Source organism: Psittacula echo (assembly GCF_963264785.1).
Source record: "Psittacula echo genome assembly, chromosome: 2".
In the NCBI taxonomy this organism is placed as follows: Eukaryota; Metazoa; Chordata; class Aves; order Psittaciformes; family Psittacidae; genus Psittacula; species Psittacula echo.
Genome location: NC_137737.1, coordinates 27,725,588 through 27,744,190, shown reverse-complemented (window position 1 = coordinate 27,744,190; position 18,603 = coordinate 27,725,588). Strand labels below are relative to the sequence as shown.

At 38.1% G+C, this 18,603-nt stretch overlaps 1 protein-coding gene across 1 annotated transcript; it reads right to left on the bottom strand.

The window, feature by feature from the left end:
- Nucleotides 1-13,054: 13,054 nt before the first annotated feature.
- Nucleotides 13,055-17,432, bottom strand: POLR1F (RNA polymerase I subunit F; the record flags this gene model as incomplete). The annotated part of the gene is made up of 4 exons (XM_080609604.1): nucleotides 13,055-13,481; nucleotides 15,128-15,336; nucleotides 16,972-17,113; nucleotides 17,230-17,432. 4 exons carry the CDS (start codon nucleotides 17,430-17,432, stop codon nucleotides 13,055-13,057), a joined length of 981 nt encoding a protein of 326 aa, XP_080465730.1.
- Nucleotides 17,433-18,603: the final 1,171 nt, after the last annotated feature.

Genomic DNA, 18,603 nt, shown 5'->3' with positions numbered 1-18,603 from the left:
AAGAAGGGGATTACAGCAAGGGTGGACAGAAGCATCAGATAAAACAGAATATAACACTGCTTAAATCCTCTATTCAACACTATGCCAAAATGGAATTAAAGCTACTGTGTGAATCTGCTGCTTTAAATGAAGGAGGCTGTCGGAGTAGTGAACAGTCTTTAGACACACCTTAGAAAAAAAAAAATCTAAGATGGTTTTCTATCTGGTTCTTTAATTGATTTTTACATTCTGTTAGGGACGAATGAGATCATCCACATATTTGGCCATGTTATGTTGATTAAAACATGAATTATAGGAAAAGCAAGTAAGGATTCAGAGATGTCAAAAGCAAAGGTCATGTCAAAAGAATAGGGCCATTCCACTTATTTCTGTGCAACTAACAGTATAAAAGACATTTATATTGTTGAAGAGAAGGCTAGTTTGTCTGAACTGTTCATAACACTTTAAATTACTAATACCAAAGAAACAATTTAGTCAGCTACATTTTTCACTGTTCATCCTGTTTGCATGCTTTTTTTCACATCTGAACTTGGAAAATCAAACCAGACATTTTTACAGCAGATTTTTAGCTCTTTGTTCCAAGTGTGTTTGTCACCTTCCAAAGTTTAGACTAAGGTCCAAATCCATTGCTCGTTGCAATGCATCTCTAAAGAATTCTAGGCTAAATAAAAGTACTGCTAGTCACCTCCATGCTATTTTCTAAGATAAACAGAGAGATGAAATAGATGGCAAAAAGTAAAAACCCTAGCAACAAACCTCTGTGTTTTCATGAACGTGAATATGACAAATTGTTTTCAAACTTCAGTAACACTAACTTCTGTGACAAAAACATGGGCTTATTAGAAGTTTCCACTATGGAAAACCTCCTGTGTTAGAATTCAAATAAAATGTGTTTTGGTTTAGGAGGAATTTTTCGTCTTTCTCTTTTTATTTTATAGTCAGACAAGTCATATTATTTATGATTCTATGATTTATCTATCCTGTGGTAAACCATTAGGCAGTTTCAGTAAGGTGTAACTGAGCAAGACTCTCAGGTCATAGAAAGCCAACAAGGTCTCAAAAAACTGATACTGATGAACTAAAACCAAAATAATTGGAGCATCTCCACGTAGCCTGAATCACTTGGAACATCTTAAACAGTCCAAAATGTGTGTGAATTGTCATGAGCCATGCAAATTCATCATCTAAGAGGAATTCCTAAGTTTCCTTTTTATTTATGAACTCTTAGTTCTCACAAAAGCATAGAAGAAACTGCTATTTTCCTTCTCCTCCCATAAAACCATACAAAGCTTTTTGCCGGGCTAGTAAGTATTAGCAAAAATGTTACTGTTAGTTTTGTATTGTAGGAATCTGTCTCCTGGGATACAGATACAGTAGCATGATTTAAATCTTTACCATAATAAGGTTCTTTAAGTTTCTGCACATGCTGCAATTTTAATAGAATGTGTACATTCTTCCTGCACTCAAATGTTTTTTGTATTACATTTTGTTCTATTAAAAAAATTACACATATGAAACTGTACTTAAGATTAAGATATGACTACTTCATTATGTAATTCTCATACATTAAGGAATGATTTCCTTAAAAAATGGTTCAAGCTGAAACTTGGCATACAGAGTCTTAGTTTGGGAAAGGCTGGGATGCAGAATGGTTTTACAAAGTTTCACGAAAATCAGTCTTGTCATTTTTTTTATTATTTTTACAGAAGAGCACAATACCCGTCTTAGCACCATTTCTTGTTCTTTTAATATTTGATGAGTCTGAAAGAGAAATGTTATTTTTCTGAGTTGTTTTCACAGCCTTTTCTTGTCAATTTAAATGATTATTTCATCTTAAATAGAAAGTTTACCAAGTCCCAAATCCTACTTAGTACTTGTTTTGCTTCTCTCAAAGCATGTGTAGTGATGAATGCTGATTTAGTGCTGTGAAAGGTGCCAAACTGTCAGACATGGAAACTAAAATAGTCTTTTTGTGCTGAGAATGTTTATTTTATCTTATTGTTAAAATTGTAGTTGAAGGCTTCTCCAGCTTTGTGAAGCAATGAGGATCTGTAACACTGGTGGACATGGGAGCTGGTGAAAGGGATGAGGCTGTAAATGGAAGTGTGCTGGCTCGTCTATGCGACAGAAAAGATGACCAGGCACACAGCACTGTGTTTTAAGTACTTCTAGGATACTCATCTGCCCCTTGTCAGCCTATCCAATTGTTTTTCTGAAGGCAAAGAAATCACACTGGGAAAGAACAGTGTTTGATAGAGACTCATTGCCAATATCCAGCAAAAAGATCATCAATGTAATTTCCCATGATTAAGCACAGTGCAAGCTACTATTGAGACCTCTTAGCTAGAAACTGTCCACAGCTGCTCCTCTGAAAATCTAATTATTCAGCTTATTTCTCATACTCACAAAGGCAAAAGAGTAAGACATGCATTTTCTCTGGTTAGAGATAGCAACCTCTATTCATTTCTTACATATGTTATTTTATGTTCATTCCTTCATTCTTCTTATGATTTTAATTTTCATAATTCCCTTTTTTCCAGTCAGGAAAGAATTAACCTATGTCTTCTAAATATGAATATCCAAAATGACTAGCAATGGACAGTTTTGCGCAGATACATTTAAAACAATGGGTGAACATATTTCTTGGGCTGCTGAACCAGGCTTTTATTCTCTTTTCAACTGTATCTTGGTTGGGATTTTTTTTGCATTACAAACAGTACAGTACAGAAAGAGTGGACTCTTTCATTCCTAAAGCAAGTACCAACATTTTAAGTAACAGCCACTAGAATTATGTGAGTCAGAGAATATGTCCCAATGTACCTTAAGACCACTGTTTGTTATTTTTCATTACATTTATATTCTCATACCAGAAGCATTCTGTTGGTAACAAATTCAAGTAACTCAACCCAATCTCTCATCCCTTATTTTTCATTTATTTTTTTTTTTTAGATTTTATATCTGCTACAGTCTGTTTAATGTCACTGTGTTAGTACAGGAATATGGCTGTAACATTCTTGCATGTGAAGCTGTACATCAGGCACATTTTAACAGATTTATGTCATCAACCCCCACACAGTATTAATCATCCTTCAAGGTCATTTTTAGCTATCAAAGTAAGTGCCTTAGTAAAATTGCCAAAGCAACTTTCAAGCCAGGCCAGTTGCAAGTTTTCAGGTGCTGGAAAAGAGAGGGGATAAAAAAAAAAGCAGCTGAGGAATTCACAAAACAAGTTTTCTTGGCAAAATGTACATAAAGGTCCGTGTTGGGAGAGAAACCATTCATCAGCATACACGCAAGCTGTCTCTGTTATGGAAACCAGGGCACATTTAAAGGAAAAATAAACAGATTTATCAGTCTGGTTACAATTTTATAAAGTACAATGTTGAAAGGTTTCCCCTGTCTGTTTCGAACACTGACAAGATAAACTAGACATGGCTAAGGCTGAATGTGTCACTTCTGTCAGGTGCTATGATAAGTATGAAAAAACAGGTATGCTTCATACAGAGTCTCCAAATAAATCTCAGACAAGGTTTATGTTCCTTCACTTTGTTTTCCATATTTCGTCATCGCTGAAGCCAAACAATCAATGACATAAGATTTGGGGAGCCTTATTACCACACCAAATGGCTGAAGCCTGCAAGTATGGAAAAACACATCAAATTGTTAGTTTTATGTGAGACCATGCTGACATTTAGTAAAAAATATTTCAATTATAATCATTTGGGAATTCCTTTGTTTGCTTTACATTTTGGAGAACTCAGTGAAAAGGAGATGCTGGTTTTCTGGGTCAAATTCAATTACAAAGGCTGCACAGGCACAAGAGGCAGCCTGGAGGGCAGTTAGATTACACTAGCATTTTACCAGCATATGGGTACCCAATATCTGGTGTGGAGCAAATTCAAGAGCTGATCAAAGCTTATAATGTTTAAACATTAAGTTTAAGATTTTTTGCATAAATGAAGCTGTCAGATATTGTTATTTACATGTTCTTTTGGAATGTGGAATGGAAATATTACACATAAGGATGTCTGCAAAGAAATCCTTTTCTCCTACTTCTTGCTTTTCTACATTTTTTTTCCCAGAAGCCTTTTTGTTTAAAAGAGACACAAAATACCACATTAAAAAGAACCTTCTATATTGTAGTGACTTCCTAAATGACATATATGGGCAAAACAGAGGATGATGTACCATATGATCCCCTCTCTGCATCCCACAAGTGTTGTTTTCTCCTTAATTTAACTCAGTAGTAATGTAAGTCACCATCATACCTAGGAGCTCTGTAGGTATTCACAACTTACCTTTTCCAAATCCCAAGAAATACAGAAAGTGAAGGAAAAAAAAAAAAAAAAACAACAAAGACAAAACAGACCCCACAGAAAATAAAAATATGAACAAACAAACAATATAAAAATAAGGAACAAAACTCAAAATATATAAAGGGAAATGGAATTAAAACTGATACAAGATAGATAAAACTAATCAAACTGTAAGGAAAAAATACTGAAGGTGATTTTTTAGTGTCAGATTTTTTCCAGGTTGAGCTCTTTGTATTCATCTGTTTATCTTTTCTTATCCCATGCTCCTCTGAGGTAATTCATGCAACTTAGCTCTTGAGCGTTTGCCTCACTTTAAAAAACAGAACTGGTGTCTTCACTTTGATGTGCTTGCTATCCTCACAGCAAGACTGGCAGGTGTCGTGGTTTAAGCCCAGGCCGCAAATTAGAACCACGCAGTGTACTTCCCCCGCCACCTTTCTTCCCTCTGCTCCCGGAGGGACGGGGAGAAGAATCGAAAGAATGCAACTCCCACGGGTTGAGATAAGAACAGTTTAATAACTAAGGTATAACACAAATCACTGCTGCTACCACCAATAATAATAATGATAAAGGAAATAACAAGGAAAGAGAATACAACTGCTCACCAACCGGCACCTCACCCCCACCCCGCAGTGATCCAGCCCTTCCGGGAACTCTCCGTTACATCCTGGGCATGATGTGCTGAGGTATGGAATACCTCTTTGGCTAGTTTGGGTCAGGTGTCCTGTCTCTGCTTCCTCCTGGCTTCTCCTCCTCCCTGGCAGAGCATGAGACTCACAAAGTCCTTGGTCAGGGTAAACATTCTGAGCAGTAACTGAAAACATCGGCTTTATCAGTATTATTCCAAGGCTGAAAGTCAAAACCACAGCGCTGCACCAGCTACTAAGACGGAGAAAAAGTGACTGCTGCTGCTGAACCCAGGACAGCAGGTTTCTCAGCAAGCTTGCCAAGATGCTCAAACTGCCTGAGAGACAAGCCCATGAGCTGCACAGCAGCCTGCTATGGGCTCTTATGTTCACAGTCACCATTATTGGCACCTGCCCTATTTGAACTATGCTGACATCAAATATGGATTATTTCCATTGCCTAGACCTTACTTTGTAGCAGCAAGTGTTAAACAGATATGCAGAGATCAGAGGGGTTTATTGCACGATGCACAAAAAACTGGCTTGATCCTGAAGGGTCAAAATAACACCCAACTATGAATGAAAAATCAAGACCAAAATAGGGAGGGGGGTTTCGGAATCTCTGTTTTAATTAGAGCAATGATATTCTGGTTCAGGACAGATCTCTGGGCATGGTAAAGCTGTGCAAGACATGAAGTTGAGAAGTCATCCGGAGATTAAACCATAACTTCTTTTGCATTCAGTACATGCAAATAATCAATCAGTTATTCTGAGAGAAGGCCAAGCATCAGAAATGCCTGCCAGAGAGTACCACTTCGTGACATGGGCAAAAAAAATCATGCTTATTTTTCTGATGTGTAGTTGAAATAATTTTAAATAAAAATACATCATCTTGTGGGAAGCAAGTTCCCTTTACCAATGTCCAACTTTCTCCAAGAGTAAGCACTTCAGCAAAAGACAAGTAATGTGCCATGGAACAGCTTCTCTTATGAAAAAGTTGGTACTTAGAACTAGAGAAAAAGAATAGAGGATTTAGAAGAGGCATTTTCTCAGTTATGCATAAAGATAAAAAAACTCTAAGCTAAGAAGGAAAAATAAAATAAACTGGGTTCCATGAACTTTATTTCCACCTCTGGTAATTGACTGAACACTTTCAACCTATTTTCTAAGATTAAAATTCAATAATGTTAAGGAGGCAATAATGAAGGAATCAAGGAGAAAAGGCAACCTCATTTCACAGACGAAAATATGCCATAAAAATGTACCTGCTGGGATTCTTCGGTTGATTTCAGTAGCCCCACTTCTCTGTGGCAAAAATCCTATTGACCTGATCAAGACTAGACTTTGAACCTTGTCTTTTAAAAGGGAGAAATAATTTCAAAGGAATAACGGAGGCATTGTGCCAAGTCCACATTAAATACAGATGGGGATTCTCATTTAACTTCTGCTTCAGCTGCAGAAACAAGACGCTCATGATTAGAAAAGTAAAGGAAATTTGTGATTCTTTGAAGACTGAAAGGAATAGGATTAATTTGTTGTGGTCACATTGGGAAAAACTGTAACAGAAAGAGTACCTGATGAATGGGGCCAAATAAGAGATCTGGGGATGGTGCTAACTCTTGAAGTAGACAAACCCACAAATAGAAAGCTGAGAAAAAGTTCTAGAAAGAAGCTGGTATACTAATAAAATAAATCAACCACAACTTACTGTGCTCTAAGCAGCAATTTTAAAACTGAATAAGAGTAGCAAAAACATATAACATGCTATCACTCTCAAACCCCTCTAACATTCCCTGACAAAACCTGCATGAGACTCACAAAGGTGTAACAGGGTCCAAGGTGTGGTCTCTTTGCCCCGAGGATACTTGTGCTACCCTTTGCCTGGCCCTGAAAGCCTGCCCTCGGCCTGGTCTAGGCAAGAATCTTCCTTAAAATTCTCAGAATTCTTAAAAATAAGTTTTGCCTCGTCCAACAGCCCACTCCCATCTCAGCAGTAGCTGCTAGTGACTGGAAGATGATGAAATATCATTTATGTTACTGAGACACACATGTTCGGGGTGTTAAGAAGGACATCACATCAAAGACCCAGCTGTCCTCCCAGTTCATTACAGTTCTGAGGTGGGTTTGTTTGTTTTTTTTTTATTTTTATTTATTTATTTATTTATTCATTCATTCATTTAGTTACTTAGGTAGTTATTATTATTATTGCAGAATTTTAATTAATCAGGAATATGCTCAGTTCTTGGGTAGTGTGCGTTTTTCCAGATACAGTCGTGCTCGGAATTTAGATGGGGCTTACATGTGCACCTCAAGCCCAGGGAGAGGAAAACTGGGTTTCAGGATGGATGGGGGTAGCAGCACACCCTGACAGTCCTCTCTGATCCTCCACAGCAGAATCCAGCTGGTCGAGCACATGGCAGAGCCCATGGCATGGCCATAAATCACTTACAGTGTGTGTGACTATTATTAGCTGTTTGACTTCTTGTTAAGCAACACTTACAGTATCTGTAGGTGCACAGTAAGCAGTTTGGAATTGCTGATTGCACTCTGATTTACAAGGGATGGTGGACAGGGGATGAAGAGAGACATGAGTATTGTTACTCTCACTGCAGTTTGGAAATGGGGAGCAAAACTTAACTCAGTGTAACTAGACACGAACTTAGTTGTCACCCCACAGTATGTATATTTGGGGCTTGCTTTTCTTTTTTTTTTTTTTTTTTCTTTGACGTGATTAATACATCACTTTTCTCATTAGTTTCAGCTACAGTAGCAATGTAAGGAAAAAGGGCTCTCCAGATAGCATTTATTTACTGTCTAGCCTAAGCAAAAACAATACTGATGAAGGTAAGTTCAAAACACAGTTCAGATTCATGAGATTTCTGGACCAGACAAGGTTAAACGTGCCTGGAAGAAGTTTAGCTACAGAACTGCATTTTGGACATGTGTCTTGTCATAATATCCAAAGTGTTGGACACTTGCTCATCATTTCTTTCTGAAATGATGTTTCCAGATCAACAAACCTTTCACTGGGATCAGTCATATCCTAAGTCTTGCCTTTTAGAATGCAAACCTTTTCTATTTTATGACAAGTAGTAACACTGTGTTCCAGCACTGTATTAATCTTCTGAGAATGTTATTTATTTTACAATAATGGCACAGGAGGAGACTTTCCTCTGCTTTTGACAAGGGCCTCGGAGACAGCTGACACACCACTAGCACAGTGCCAAACTAATACTGTAGGACATTCAGTCTAAATTAGCGTAAAAAATTTAGATAACACTATTTCTTTTTCTTCTGATACTGATCAGACAGATATGTTATGAATAGCTGACTGAGATAAAAGTTTTACTCTCCTGTAACCTACTAACCGTACCTTCTCAACTCTTAGCTTCAGGCCTTCAGCAGAAATATTGCTACTCCCCATCTTGGCCTTGCTGCATAGTACTATGAATCATACACATAAATTGCACAGACACACAGAACTAAGAATTTTCTTTATTTGTCACTTAAACAATATTTTAGTACTGATCTCACAAATGGTCTGTTAATTTTATATTGAACTAGTGAGAATACTACTCTCCTTAGAATTTGTGGGCCAAGCTTTTCCAATTATAAAATCTCCAACTCACAGGGAAAAAAGCAGTTTGGATTAAATATTGCACCTAAAACCAAATAAACACTGCAAATTTGCTAGCACTAAAGGCTTTCTACAGAATTTATTATTGGTGCTTGAAAAATAAGAGCAGATGAGACAGCTCAGTGGTGAGAGGCATTTTTTAGTAAGACTAACAGAATGAAAGTCCTTTAGCACAGATGATGTCTGTCAAACAGAAGCTTCTGTTTTTGTAGAGTTTTAATAAGCAGAGTTTCAGGAACGCTGGTCCCATATAGACTGGTTTTCTTGATAGTGTCCTAATTTTAGCTTGTTGCACTAATTTTAATATCCCATTCCACTACAAAGCAGTGTGAACACCTTTCACAGTTTAGTGCACAGTTCCATTATATATCTCATTAGCTGTCTTTCATAGCAGATTTATTCAATGCTGCCTCTAAAGTTATGAATCAGTCTTTTTATAGTTGAGATTTTTAGTGAATCCTCTTAATTCCACTCTCTAGTTAGCCTTAAAAAATCATGCAATTCCTAATCTTCATCAATGGGTACTTTCAAGACTAAGCCTGAAGCAATCTGAGCCAGATCCAGAGCACAGACATACCACAAGCATAGTTGCATATTCTATTACCAATATTCACAAACATGGCAGAGTTGTACTGATGTTTATGAGTCCTCACACATGTAAACCTGAAAACCCCACAACCATTCCATAAGCAGAGCTTAGTTTGCTCTCAAAATGTAATTTATTACTAAAGGTAAAGATTTTGTTATCCACCTTTTCTGCAAGACTCTAACGGTTATATCGCTAATATGTAAAACACATGGATTTATGTTCAGGTGGGAACATCACTCAACATGCTAAGCAGGATTAAGATACTTTTTAAACTTCCCAGTGAAGCTCTACAGACAAGTACTTAAGACACGCTTATCCAGAACAAGGACAAGCGTAACGGAGCACATTACTGTCATTCAGTGCAGTCAAATGGGTTATAGTCTCAACTGCCAGGACAGTTTCTGTATTTTACTTTGTGACTGATAAAGCGCAGAGAGCTAAAAGTGTAATCTGATGTCAGCCTTTCTACATTAACATAATTCAAATGTGCCTGCAGTTAGTATTGTTACAGCACAGCAGCCTATGCAGGTTGGCAGTATGCATTCCTTCCCATCTCCTCATGCCTAGTAAGGTACATAGCTCTGCCTGAAGTTTTTCCCACTGCCATGGAGTCCACAGAGGGGTTAGGGCTCAGCACAGCTTAACTTGGGGTCACTTTTTCTTGAATCAGGGTAACTAATGCAATTTCTCTCCTCTGCCTAATGACTCATTTCCATGAAACTTATAGGAATTCAGTATTTTAGTTAAGTAGAAGTCTGAAAACTGGCCAATAACTAAAAATTTGCTAAGGAAGGACAACCAAATGCACCTACACATCACAGCATTTGCATGAGACACATAAGCCTCTTTTCATATACAAACAAATAAAGGAAAGTATCTGGAATATGAACAGTGAAATACTGGATCAATACACGTATTAACTGGACTTTGAGACGTGAAAACTAGAAAACAAACTAAACTAACACAGTCATAGCAGCTAGGGTAGATACAAAGGTTTTGATGCTGAAATTCAGACCACATGCATATTCTGTTTCTCTTCCAGTCTCATTTCAGCTAGTACTTTAGCCCTCTCATTTGTGGCTGCATTCTACTTCACCCTGTTAAAATACTACTTAGATTTAAAAAAAAAAAAAAAAAAAGAAAAAAGAAAAAGAATGCAGCTTTGCTTATTAGTTCATTTTTCCACCTGAATAAACAAGTTTTCTTTACAGTCAACTGAAATACAGAAGTACACTTTGCTATATTGCAATGGGAGGAATTAAGTAAGTCTGCAGGCTCTCACTCTTATTACAGTCAGTATAATTATGTAGTCCAAGAGTGGAATGCAATCACAAAGTACAACCAAATGCAGAAGTGTCCTTTGCCATTCAGAACCTTCTGTGGTTTTGACAAGGGACTTTGCAATTGCTCCAGTAGCACAGCGCTAATAGAAAGTAATGCTCTGAAGCTAACATACCTTACGTTTACCAGAAACTTCCGCTCCTCAATTCACAGAAGTTTTGAGTTCTTTTGATGACAGATGGGGGGAAAAAGCCCTACAGAAAAGGCAATACTCCACCATGTGGCACTGCATGAGCACAGGCAAAACCCTTCTGTAAACCAGATTTTTCCAAGTCCTGCACTGAATTTACACATAAAGTGTAAATACTATGATTCTATGATTCTGTGATTCTATACATATTTTACATAAAGCGTAAATTCATAGTGGATCAGAGTGATTTTCTTGGAATTGTATTTTGACATATTTTAAACAAAACAAAAAAATCAGTCAATTTCACCATAATATGAATTTGGAAAAAAAAAAGAATCTTTTGGTTCCCTACCTAACAAAGTAATTCAGATACCTAGAATGGGGTACTTCTCTATTTGAAATTACTATTTGCGCATTTTAAATATGTTACGTCATACTTCCAAAAACCATAGAAGCATTTTGAATGGACTGAAAATGCTCAGTGGAGAAAAGAGAGAAATGTCCTTAAAAAGAAGTTTTCAAGTTTCTTTCTATTCTCAGAAAAGATTCTAAATTTCAAAAACTTCCTTAAAATGAAATTTCGCCTTTTGTATTCTGGGTTTCTGAAGAAACTCCCAGCTTTTTCTCATTTTTTAAATCCTTCTCTCCTACTCAGTTGTTTATAAATTCACTGAAGTTTCTTAGACCATCTTTCAAAGTGTGCTCCAGTAAAGAAACAAAGTCTGAACATAATTTTAATAATAATAATATTGTAATTTATTAAAAAACCCAAAAAACCCTGAAGCGTCAGAACTCCCTGTGCTCAAGCTTTCCTAACCACTAGAAATATAATTAACAGAACAGTTTTTCTGCTCAGAGGTAAGAAAAAACCGCAACATCACCAAGCAAAAAATGCTACAGAAAATGAAAACGTTTTTTTTTCCTTTGTTACATTTGTCAATATAAAATTAGAAGTGCTCAATAGAAAAATGCTGTAAGAAAGAATCCTTCATTAAGTTTTCCTACAATCTTTATAATATGAAGAAGCACTGCTTTTTTTATGGTCCCTCACTGCTGATGCTTAAGGACCTTGCTGCTTTACAACCTGAAAATGTTTTAGACTGCAACCTACCCCAAGCCCAGTGAGAACTCTCATAGCAAGACATTGCAGGGGTATGCAGCCAATTTTTTTCCCCCACTTTACACCCATATCTACTGTTTGGCTAAAAATTTGCAATCTTTTTATTCTTCTTTCATGAAGCCATTGCCCAGCTGTGATTGCTCCTAATTGCTTAACATCAAGCCAACTCAGTGGCTTGCTACAAGCCTTAGAGCTGAATTTAAACCAAACTTTAACTTAGTTATGTGTAAAGTCATGACACAAAAATCATGATCTGTGTCTTCAAAAAATATATTTACTGACAATGTTGGAGAAGTGTGAAGCTTGATTTTCAGAGTCTTGTGTTCACATGAATCCAGAAGACAAAATATCTTCTCTCTATAAACTGAGTCTATTCAATTCTTTCAGGCTTTATTGAAATTACAGAATTTCTGAAAGCTAAAAAGCAGAACAGAATCAACATTATGTTAAGAAAAATATATGCCTTATTATAATGAAACTATTTCAGCCCTTTCAAAGCCAACGCTAAAAATCCTGAGAGCATCAGATCACATAACTTCTTCATAGGTATATGGAAAAAAAACAACTCCAACAGTTTGGGTATCTAACTACCCCCATGCTTTTTACAACAAAGGTCTGTACTGTCTGAGGGCTGTCAAAGGTTGGGATGCTTCCAAAGGCAAACTGTTTATTCAGAGGCAGATTGGTCAAGGCTCATGTTTTCCAAAAGGCAGCTAGCTTACTTAGGTCCTTTAAAAAAAACCCTTCCCTAGAGCTCATCCACTGGTCTGTTTGGGCTGCATATTCTGAGCAGCAGAAAACTGCCAAACCAAAAGCAAAGAATTTGTTTCTAAAAGAAGCAAGGAAAAGACAAAGAGCAAAAGATAATACTGCAGATCATTGCAGGCTTCACAGAGTGCAGAACAATTGTTTTAATAACAGCTAAAAATACTTTCTTCTAAGAGCACTTGCTCTCCTGCCAAAAGCATTCAATACACTAAAAACATGTTTGCAGAATCAAAATATAACATAACAAAGAAGTTGTCCTTGCTTTAGAAACTTACAATAGCTGGCTAAGTTGGAACTACATTTTTCATAATACAGACAAAAGATTAACAACCACAGACAGATGTGAATATTGGCTTCGTTGACAACGTACTGTTAAAAGAGGAAAAATACCAGCACGTTTTCTCTAGATCACCTGATAGTTACTTTGATGTAACTATCAATACAGTTATAGGACAAAACACGATTTTACTTTCTAACCTTCTCCTTGCTATGTGACAGAAGCTTATCAAAAACATCTGAACTCTTATTCAGGAAAGGCATTTGAGACTGTAGTCCCTTTCCTTTTTAGCTGTTTTAGCTTTGGGTTCTTGTGACAGCTGAGATAATTCACTCTCTTCAACTTCACTGCAATGCTTTCTTTTCCTTTTCTTTGACTTTTTATGGTCACTTTGGTAACCACTGGAGTCAGTGATAGGCAATACATGTTCCTGTTCTTCTTGCTTATGCGTTTTCTTTTTTTTCTTCTTCTTCTTTTTATCATCACATAATCCATTCACAGCACTGACACTCTGCTCTTCTGCATTTTCCTTCCCACTGTTATTAGTCTCATCAAGCAGCTCCTCTGCAACATTATCTCCCCCAGAGTCATTCAAGCTATTTTCCTGGTGGTCAAGCTTTTGAGTTTCATCTCCATTTGTACTGTCAGCGACAGCCTCAGATTTTTTGGGCTTCATGCTGTAAAGAAATATACAAAATAAACTGATGAAGAGACATTTAAGTTCATCACACACAGTCCAATGTCAAAATTTGCTAAAGCACAATATATACACCAAGTAGATAAAACATAAGCAGTTGCTAAAAACAGCAACAGACAAAGAACATGATACTCTAATTACAGAAAATCATAAAGCCGATTTACTACTTTTAGGGTAATTTCTATTACCTGAATAGCTTCCTCTTTTACCACAGAATTAGTATTTTCTGTCAAATTTAACCGTCCTCTAATATATGCTGTACAGACCATTTTGATTTTTCCTTTTTTCTTGTACTCCTTCATCCACTAATTCATAATTACACATTGTGTAGTAAAGCTTCTTAAGTTATTCACAAGCACGCACAACCAACAGCCTGCTCATACATGACACAGAGTGCTGGTTTTACCAAGCAGTTGCCTTGCTGAAGTCTGTAGTTAAAACAAAGGCGATGCCAGAAAAGTCAAAAAAAGAAGAAAGAAAAAACTCCAAACAAAATAAAATAAAACAAAACAACCACCACAAAAAAGCAGGTACCCTGCAACTGAGAGCACTGGAGAAAAAAGTTAAAAACCATGGAGTAGGAGATGTCCCCAGAGGCACTGAGGACAAAATCATTGTAAATTCACTAGAGCACCCTTTCAGATTAAGAAAGCCCAAGAAAAAATGTTACGATTTTTTCAGTAGTAGACAAATTGTACATTTAATTAAAAACAACCATATTGGGACTCTTCATCAGAGACTCTAGTGATAGGAAGAGGAGTAATGGATTTAAATTTAAATAAGGGAAGTTTAGGTTAGATATAAGAAAGAAGTTCTTTACTGTGAGGGTGGTGAGGCACTGGAACAGGTCCAAAGAAGTGGTAAATGCTCCATCCTTGGCAGTGTTCCAAGGGAAGGTTGGACAGAGCCTTGGGTGACATGGTCTAGTGAAAGGTGTCCCTGCCCATGGCAAAGGGGTTGGAACTAGATGATCTTATGGTCCTTCCAACCCTAACTATTGCATAATTAGTAGAAAAAAAATTTGCTCAGCAAATGACCACTTAAAAAAAAATAAATCTGATCTCTTTTAAAGATAGCACTATTAAGATTTTTAGCAAACTGCTCTGAAAATTTACAGAGGCATATGTGAAAAGAGGAAACTGATGCATTCTCTTGTATCATTTTTGATATTCTAACGTTTCAGCAAGCATTTAAATCACACAAGTATAGCTGTTTGTAGTTATCTAATGTGTGTGTGTGCATGTGTGTGTAAACACGCACATAAACACTGTGTCGAGAAACCGGACTGCTCCCCTTGAATGGCCTAAGCTTTTCATAAGCACAGCTGCTCTAGACATTTGCGGATGCTAATTTGATCATGTATTTTTATTTATGCAATCAACAGTTCACAGGTCAGCACACTCAGATTTTTAAAGCTAAAAAAGTACCTACTTGTATTTTTTTCAGAGAAAACTTCCATGAGTCTTTAACACTAGAAATTTTAGTTTAATATAACACAGGCTATATATAGGTATGCACTTGTGTAAAACAAAGGAAAGTTTAAAGATTATGACATAAAGTCGAATCATTGAGCTTGTAACAAACCCATTAAAACAGTTAAAAATACTCTTTAGTAGGGCACAATACCGGCTTTTAGTGAGTCCTCCTCGAATGAAGAACACCCCAGCTGCATCAGAATCTAAGTGCAATACTTGAAATTTTAGTTCATCGCCTATTTTTAACCCCAGGTCTTGCCACTGTGCAACTGACATTTGTTCAGGTTTAGGGATAGAAGCATTGAAGCATCCATGTATCAAGCAGCCAATATGACTAGGGGCCACCTTATTAATTACACCCTAAAAAAGAAAAAGAACATCATATGAAGCTATAGTAAAGATCACATGTGGTATATATTTAGTTCCTTATATGGACACTTCTAAATAAAAGCTGATGCACAACTTATGAAATCAATTTATCTAACAAATAAGTTAACTCTTTTTCACTAAAATCAAAGCTATTCCTATATACTCTTCATATGATTCCTCCAAAAATAGAATTAACCTCTACCTGCAAGATAAAGAAAATTAAAACGTGGGATTTAGCCATAGTGAGTAGCTGAATAGAACAGATAACTCCTACAGCCATCAACTTTGCTTTAAAGCCATTTTAAGTCTGATTTACTTGCCTCTAATAGCCTTCAGGCTGGCACAGAACTACTCGGCAGCTAAAGATGCAGATGACACAGCTTTTAAGTTCTTCATTCATGGGTTTCTGCCACATTTACATGTCAAACGTCATTGACCTTTGTTTTCCGCAAAGATGAATGAAAGACACAGAGGGTTTTCTCATTCTCTTCTCAACAAGAGCACACATTCAGTTCTTAATCATATTTAGAAAGATAGAAACACACAAGCTATGCTGTGAAAGGTATGACACAACAAGGAATGTAAGCCAATTGCCAGCTTATTTTTCCCCAAGTATTGATGCAACGATATTAACAAGCTTACAGCTGTTTAGAGAGCCATACGTTTCCTTTTATGGGAAGGCAGGCTTCAGTTTGATGTACTGGTCTTGTACTTAAGTAACTGAACTTGTGAGAACATCCTAAACATTCCTGCCACTATTAAGTAAGAACAAGCAAAGTTGTTTGATAATTATCTGCTCTTCAGAAAGAAGCATCAGTATCAGTGATAGCCAGAATTATGATCTGGTATAATAATAAATCCTTATAATACAATACTTTCATAACATATATGTGAGAAACCTGCTCAGCAATCAAAATTTCACAGATGGAAATTGTGAAGCAAAGAGCCCTTTAATAGCAGCATTCTGGGTGCATCACCTATGGACAGATGAGCACACCTGCTTAGTGGATATTTACAGTTTATACATCTTTCTAGGTTTTGTTTCCTGATTATGCCCGCCCTCTTCTGAGAAATAAATTACATTTTCTGAGAACCCAAACCCATCCCCTTTGACAGCTCTCGGAGGGTCTCTGGTGATCGTAGGGAGGAAGGCTCTGAGTCTTCCTCACGAATGAACTTCTGAACTTTGCTTCTGGCACATACATTCAACCCTTGCAGTTACATAAACTGCGTATAGATTGCATACACATACTGCGTATAGATGTTCCTACGATGACCGCAAACTCTCTTGGCAGGGGTCCACATCCTGGAACCCCATGCCTTACAGACTTTCCGTTCTGCCTATAGCTCGTTCATAACAACACCTCCTACATTTTTCTCACCATATACATATTTTATGCATTTTTTCTTAACATGTATGTATTTAACACATATAGCGGCAGACAATTCAGATTAAAATAAACACTACTACTACAAACTGCTAATAAATTACTGTAAACTATACAATAAACTACTAACATAAACTAAAACATAACTCCACCGAAGTCTCAGACCTCTGATGATGATGGAGATAAGCCATGATTTAAAAGAAAAGCAGCCCCTTGAGATGCCAACACGTTTACATACCACCAGTTTCTTCCCTTTCTTGGGGCTGAAGATCACGAAATCTGCCTCGATGTTCAGGTGGATGAATCCCTGGTCGTCGTAAATGTCCCCTAGCTCGCCCACCACTTTAATGTTGTCGTAAGCCACCGGCACACCCTGAAGGCTGTAAGAAAAGAGGGAGCACCGTTAACTGTTAAGTCGCAGCCATCCACCACCGGGCCGGGGGAGGTCAGGCAGGCTGAGGCCTTCTCCGAGCCAAGCCCCCTTCCCCGGCCGCACCTCTCTGAGTACCGCAGGAGCTCGGCGTCCAGCTGGGCGCGGATGCCGGTGCGCTTGCGGGCCAGGTAGCGCGGCGCCAGCGCGACGTGCCTGCGGTGCGGCGTCACCACCAGGCACGAATAACGCTGCCACACCAGGCCGCAGGCCACGGCAAAGGAGGGGATGGCGGCGGAGGGGGGCGCCGGCGGCCCCGCCACGGCCATGCTGCGGGCGGGTGGCGGCAGCGTCTGCACACGCCACGGCGCGCTACGATGGCGTCATTCACCATCCGGCGGCGCGGAATGGCGATATCGTGGAGGACGCGTTTCCGAGTGCCGGCGGCGGGAAGTGCCGAGGTCCGAGCGTCGCCGGTGAGGCCCGTCAGGGCGGAGCAGCCGATGTGGCTGCTGGTTGTTTCATATCAGAGTACCGCGGGATCGCAGCTGCCTCCCGGCTCTACCGCAGGCCCGGGCAGCGCGGGTAGCTGTGGGAGCACCGAGAAGCGAGGGTCTGTCCCCGTAATCCATACATACAGTGGCTCAGACCACTCTTCAGCTTATACCTACACGATCAGCATTGTTAATTTTCTTTGTTCAACTGATTTAGATAAGATATAAGGAAGAAGTTCTTTACTGTGAGAGTGCTGAGGCACTGGCACAGGTTGTCCAGAGAGCCTGTGGCTGTGCCATGCCTGGCAGTGTTCAAGTTGGGGGTTTGAGCAACCTGGGCTAGTGGAAGGTGTCCATGTCAGGTCGGTTGGATCTAGATGAGCTTTAACATCCTTTCCAACCCGAACCATCCTGTGATCATATGATTATATGATTACTGCATCTAATGACCCTTCCTCACACATCCATTTTCCCCATGAACCTAAATCAAACATTTGGTGGTTTACACAAAAGACTGTGTTACAATGTCATCATAAATTTAAATCAAATATTTGGTAATTTAGACAAAAGATATAATGTCAAATTACCTTAAATGGTGTTCTTCATAAATGGCAATTTTAAATGCAGAACTTGTTTTCTGTTAGTAGGGTGTGTATCTTAATTTGTGCATACAATGAGAAGTTTTGTGACACTTATTAACCACATACTAGAAGATAGAAGAAAGATAAACTTACAAAAGTCACAAAAAAGAGATGTTGGTGCACCACATGCTACCATGACATACAAAGTGAGGCACAGTAATAGGGAAAAAAAGAAAGCTTATTGGCCTGTTGTAACCAACTGAACTTGTGGCTAGTTAGTGAAGACTTTGTCTAGAGGCGTCAGTCAGACTTTATACGGGCAGAAATTGCACAGTATTAAGATTTTTTTTTTAACTCATTGAACTGATGCAAAACCTTGAAAAGGTATTGAAGTATTGGTATCAAAGGTTTCTTTGATTTAAATC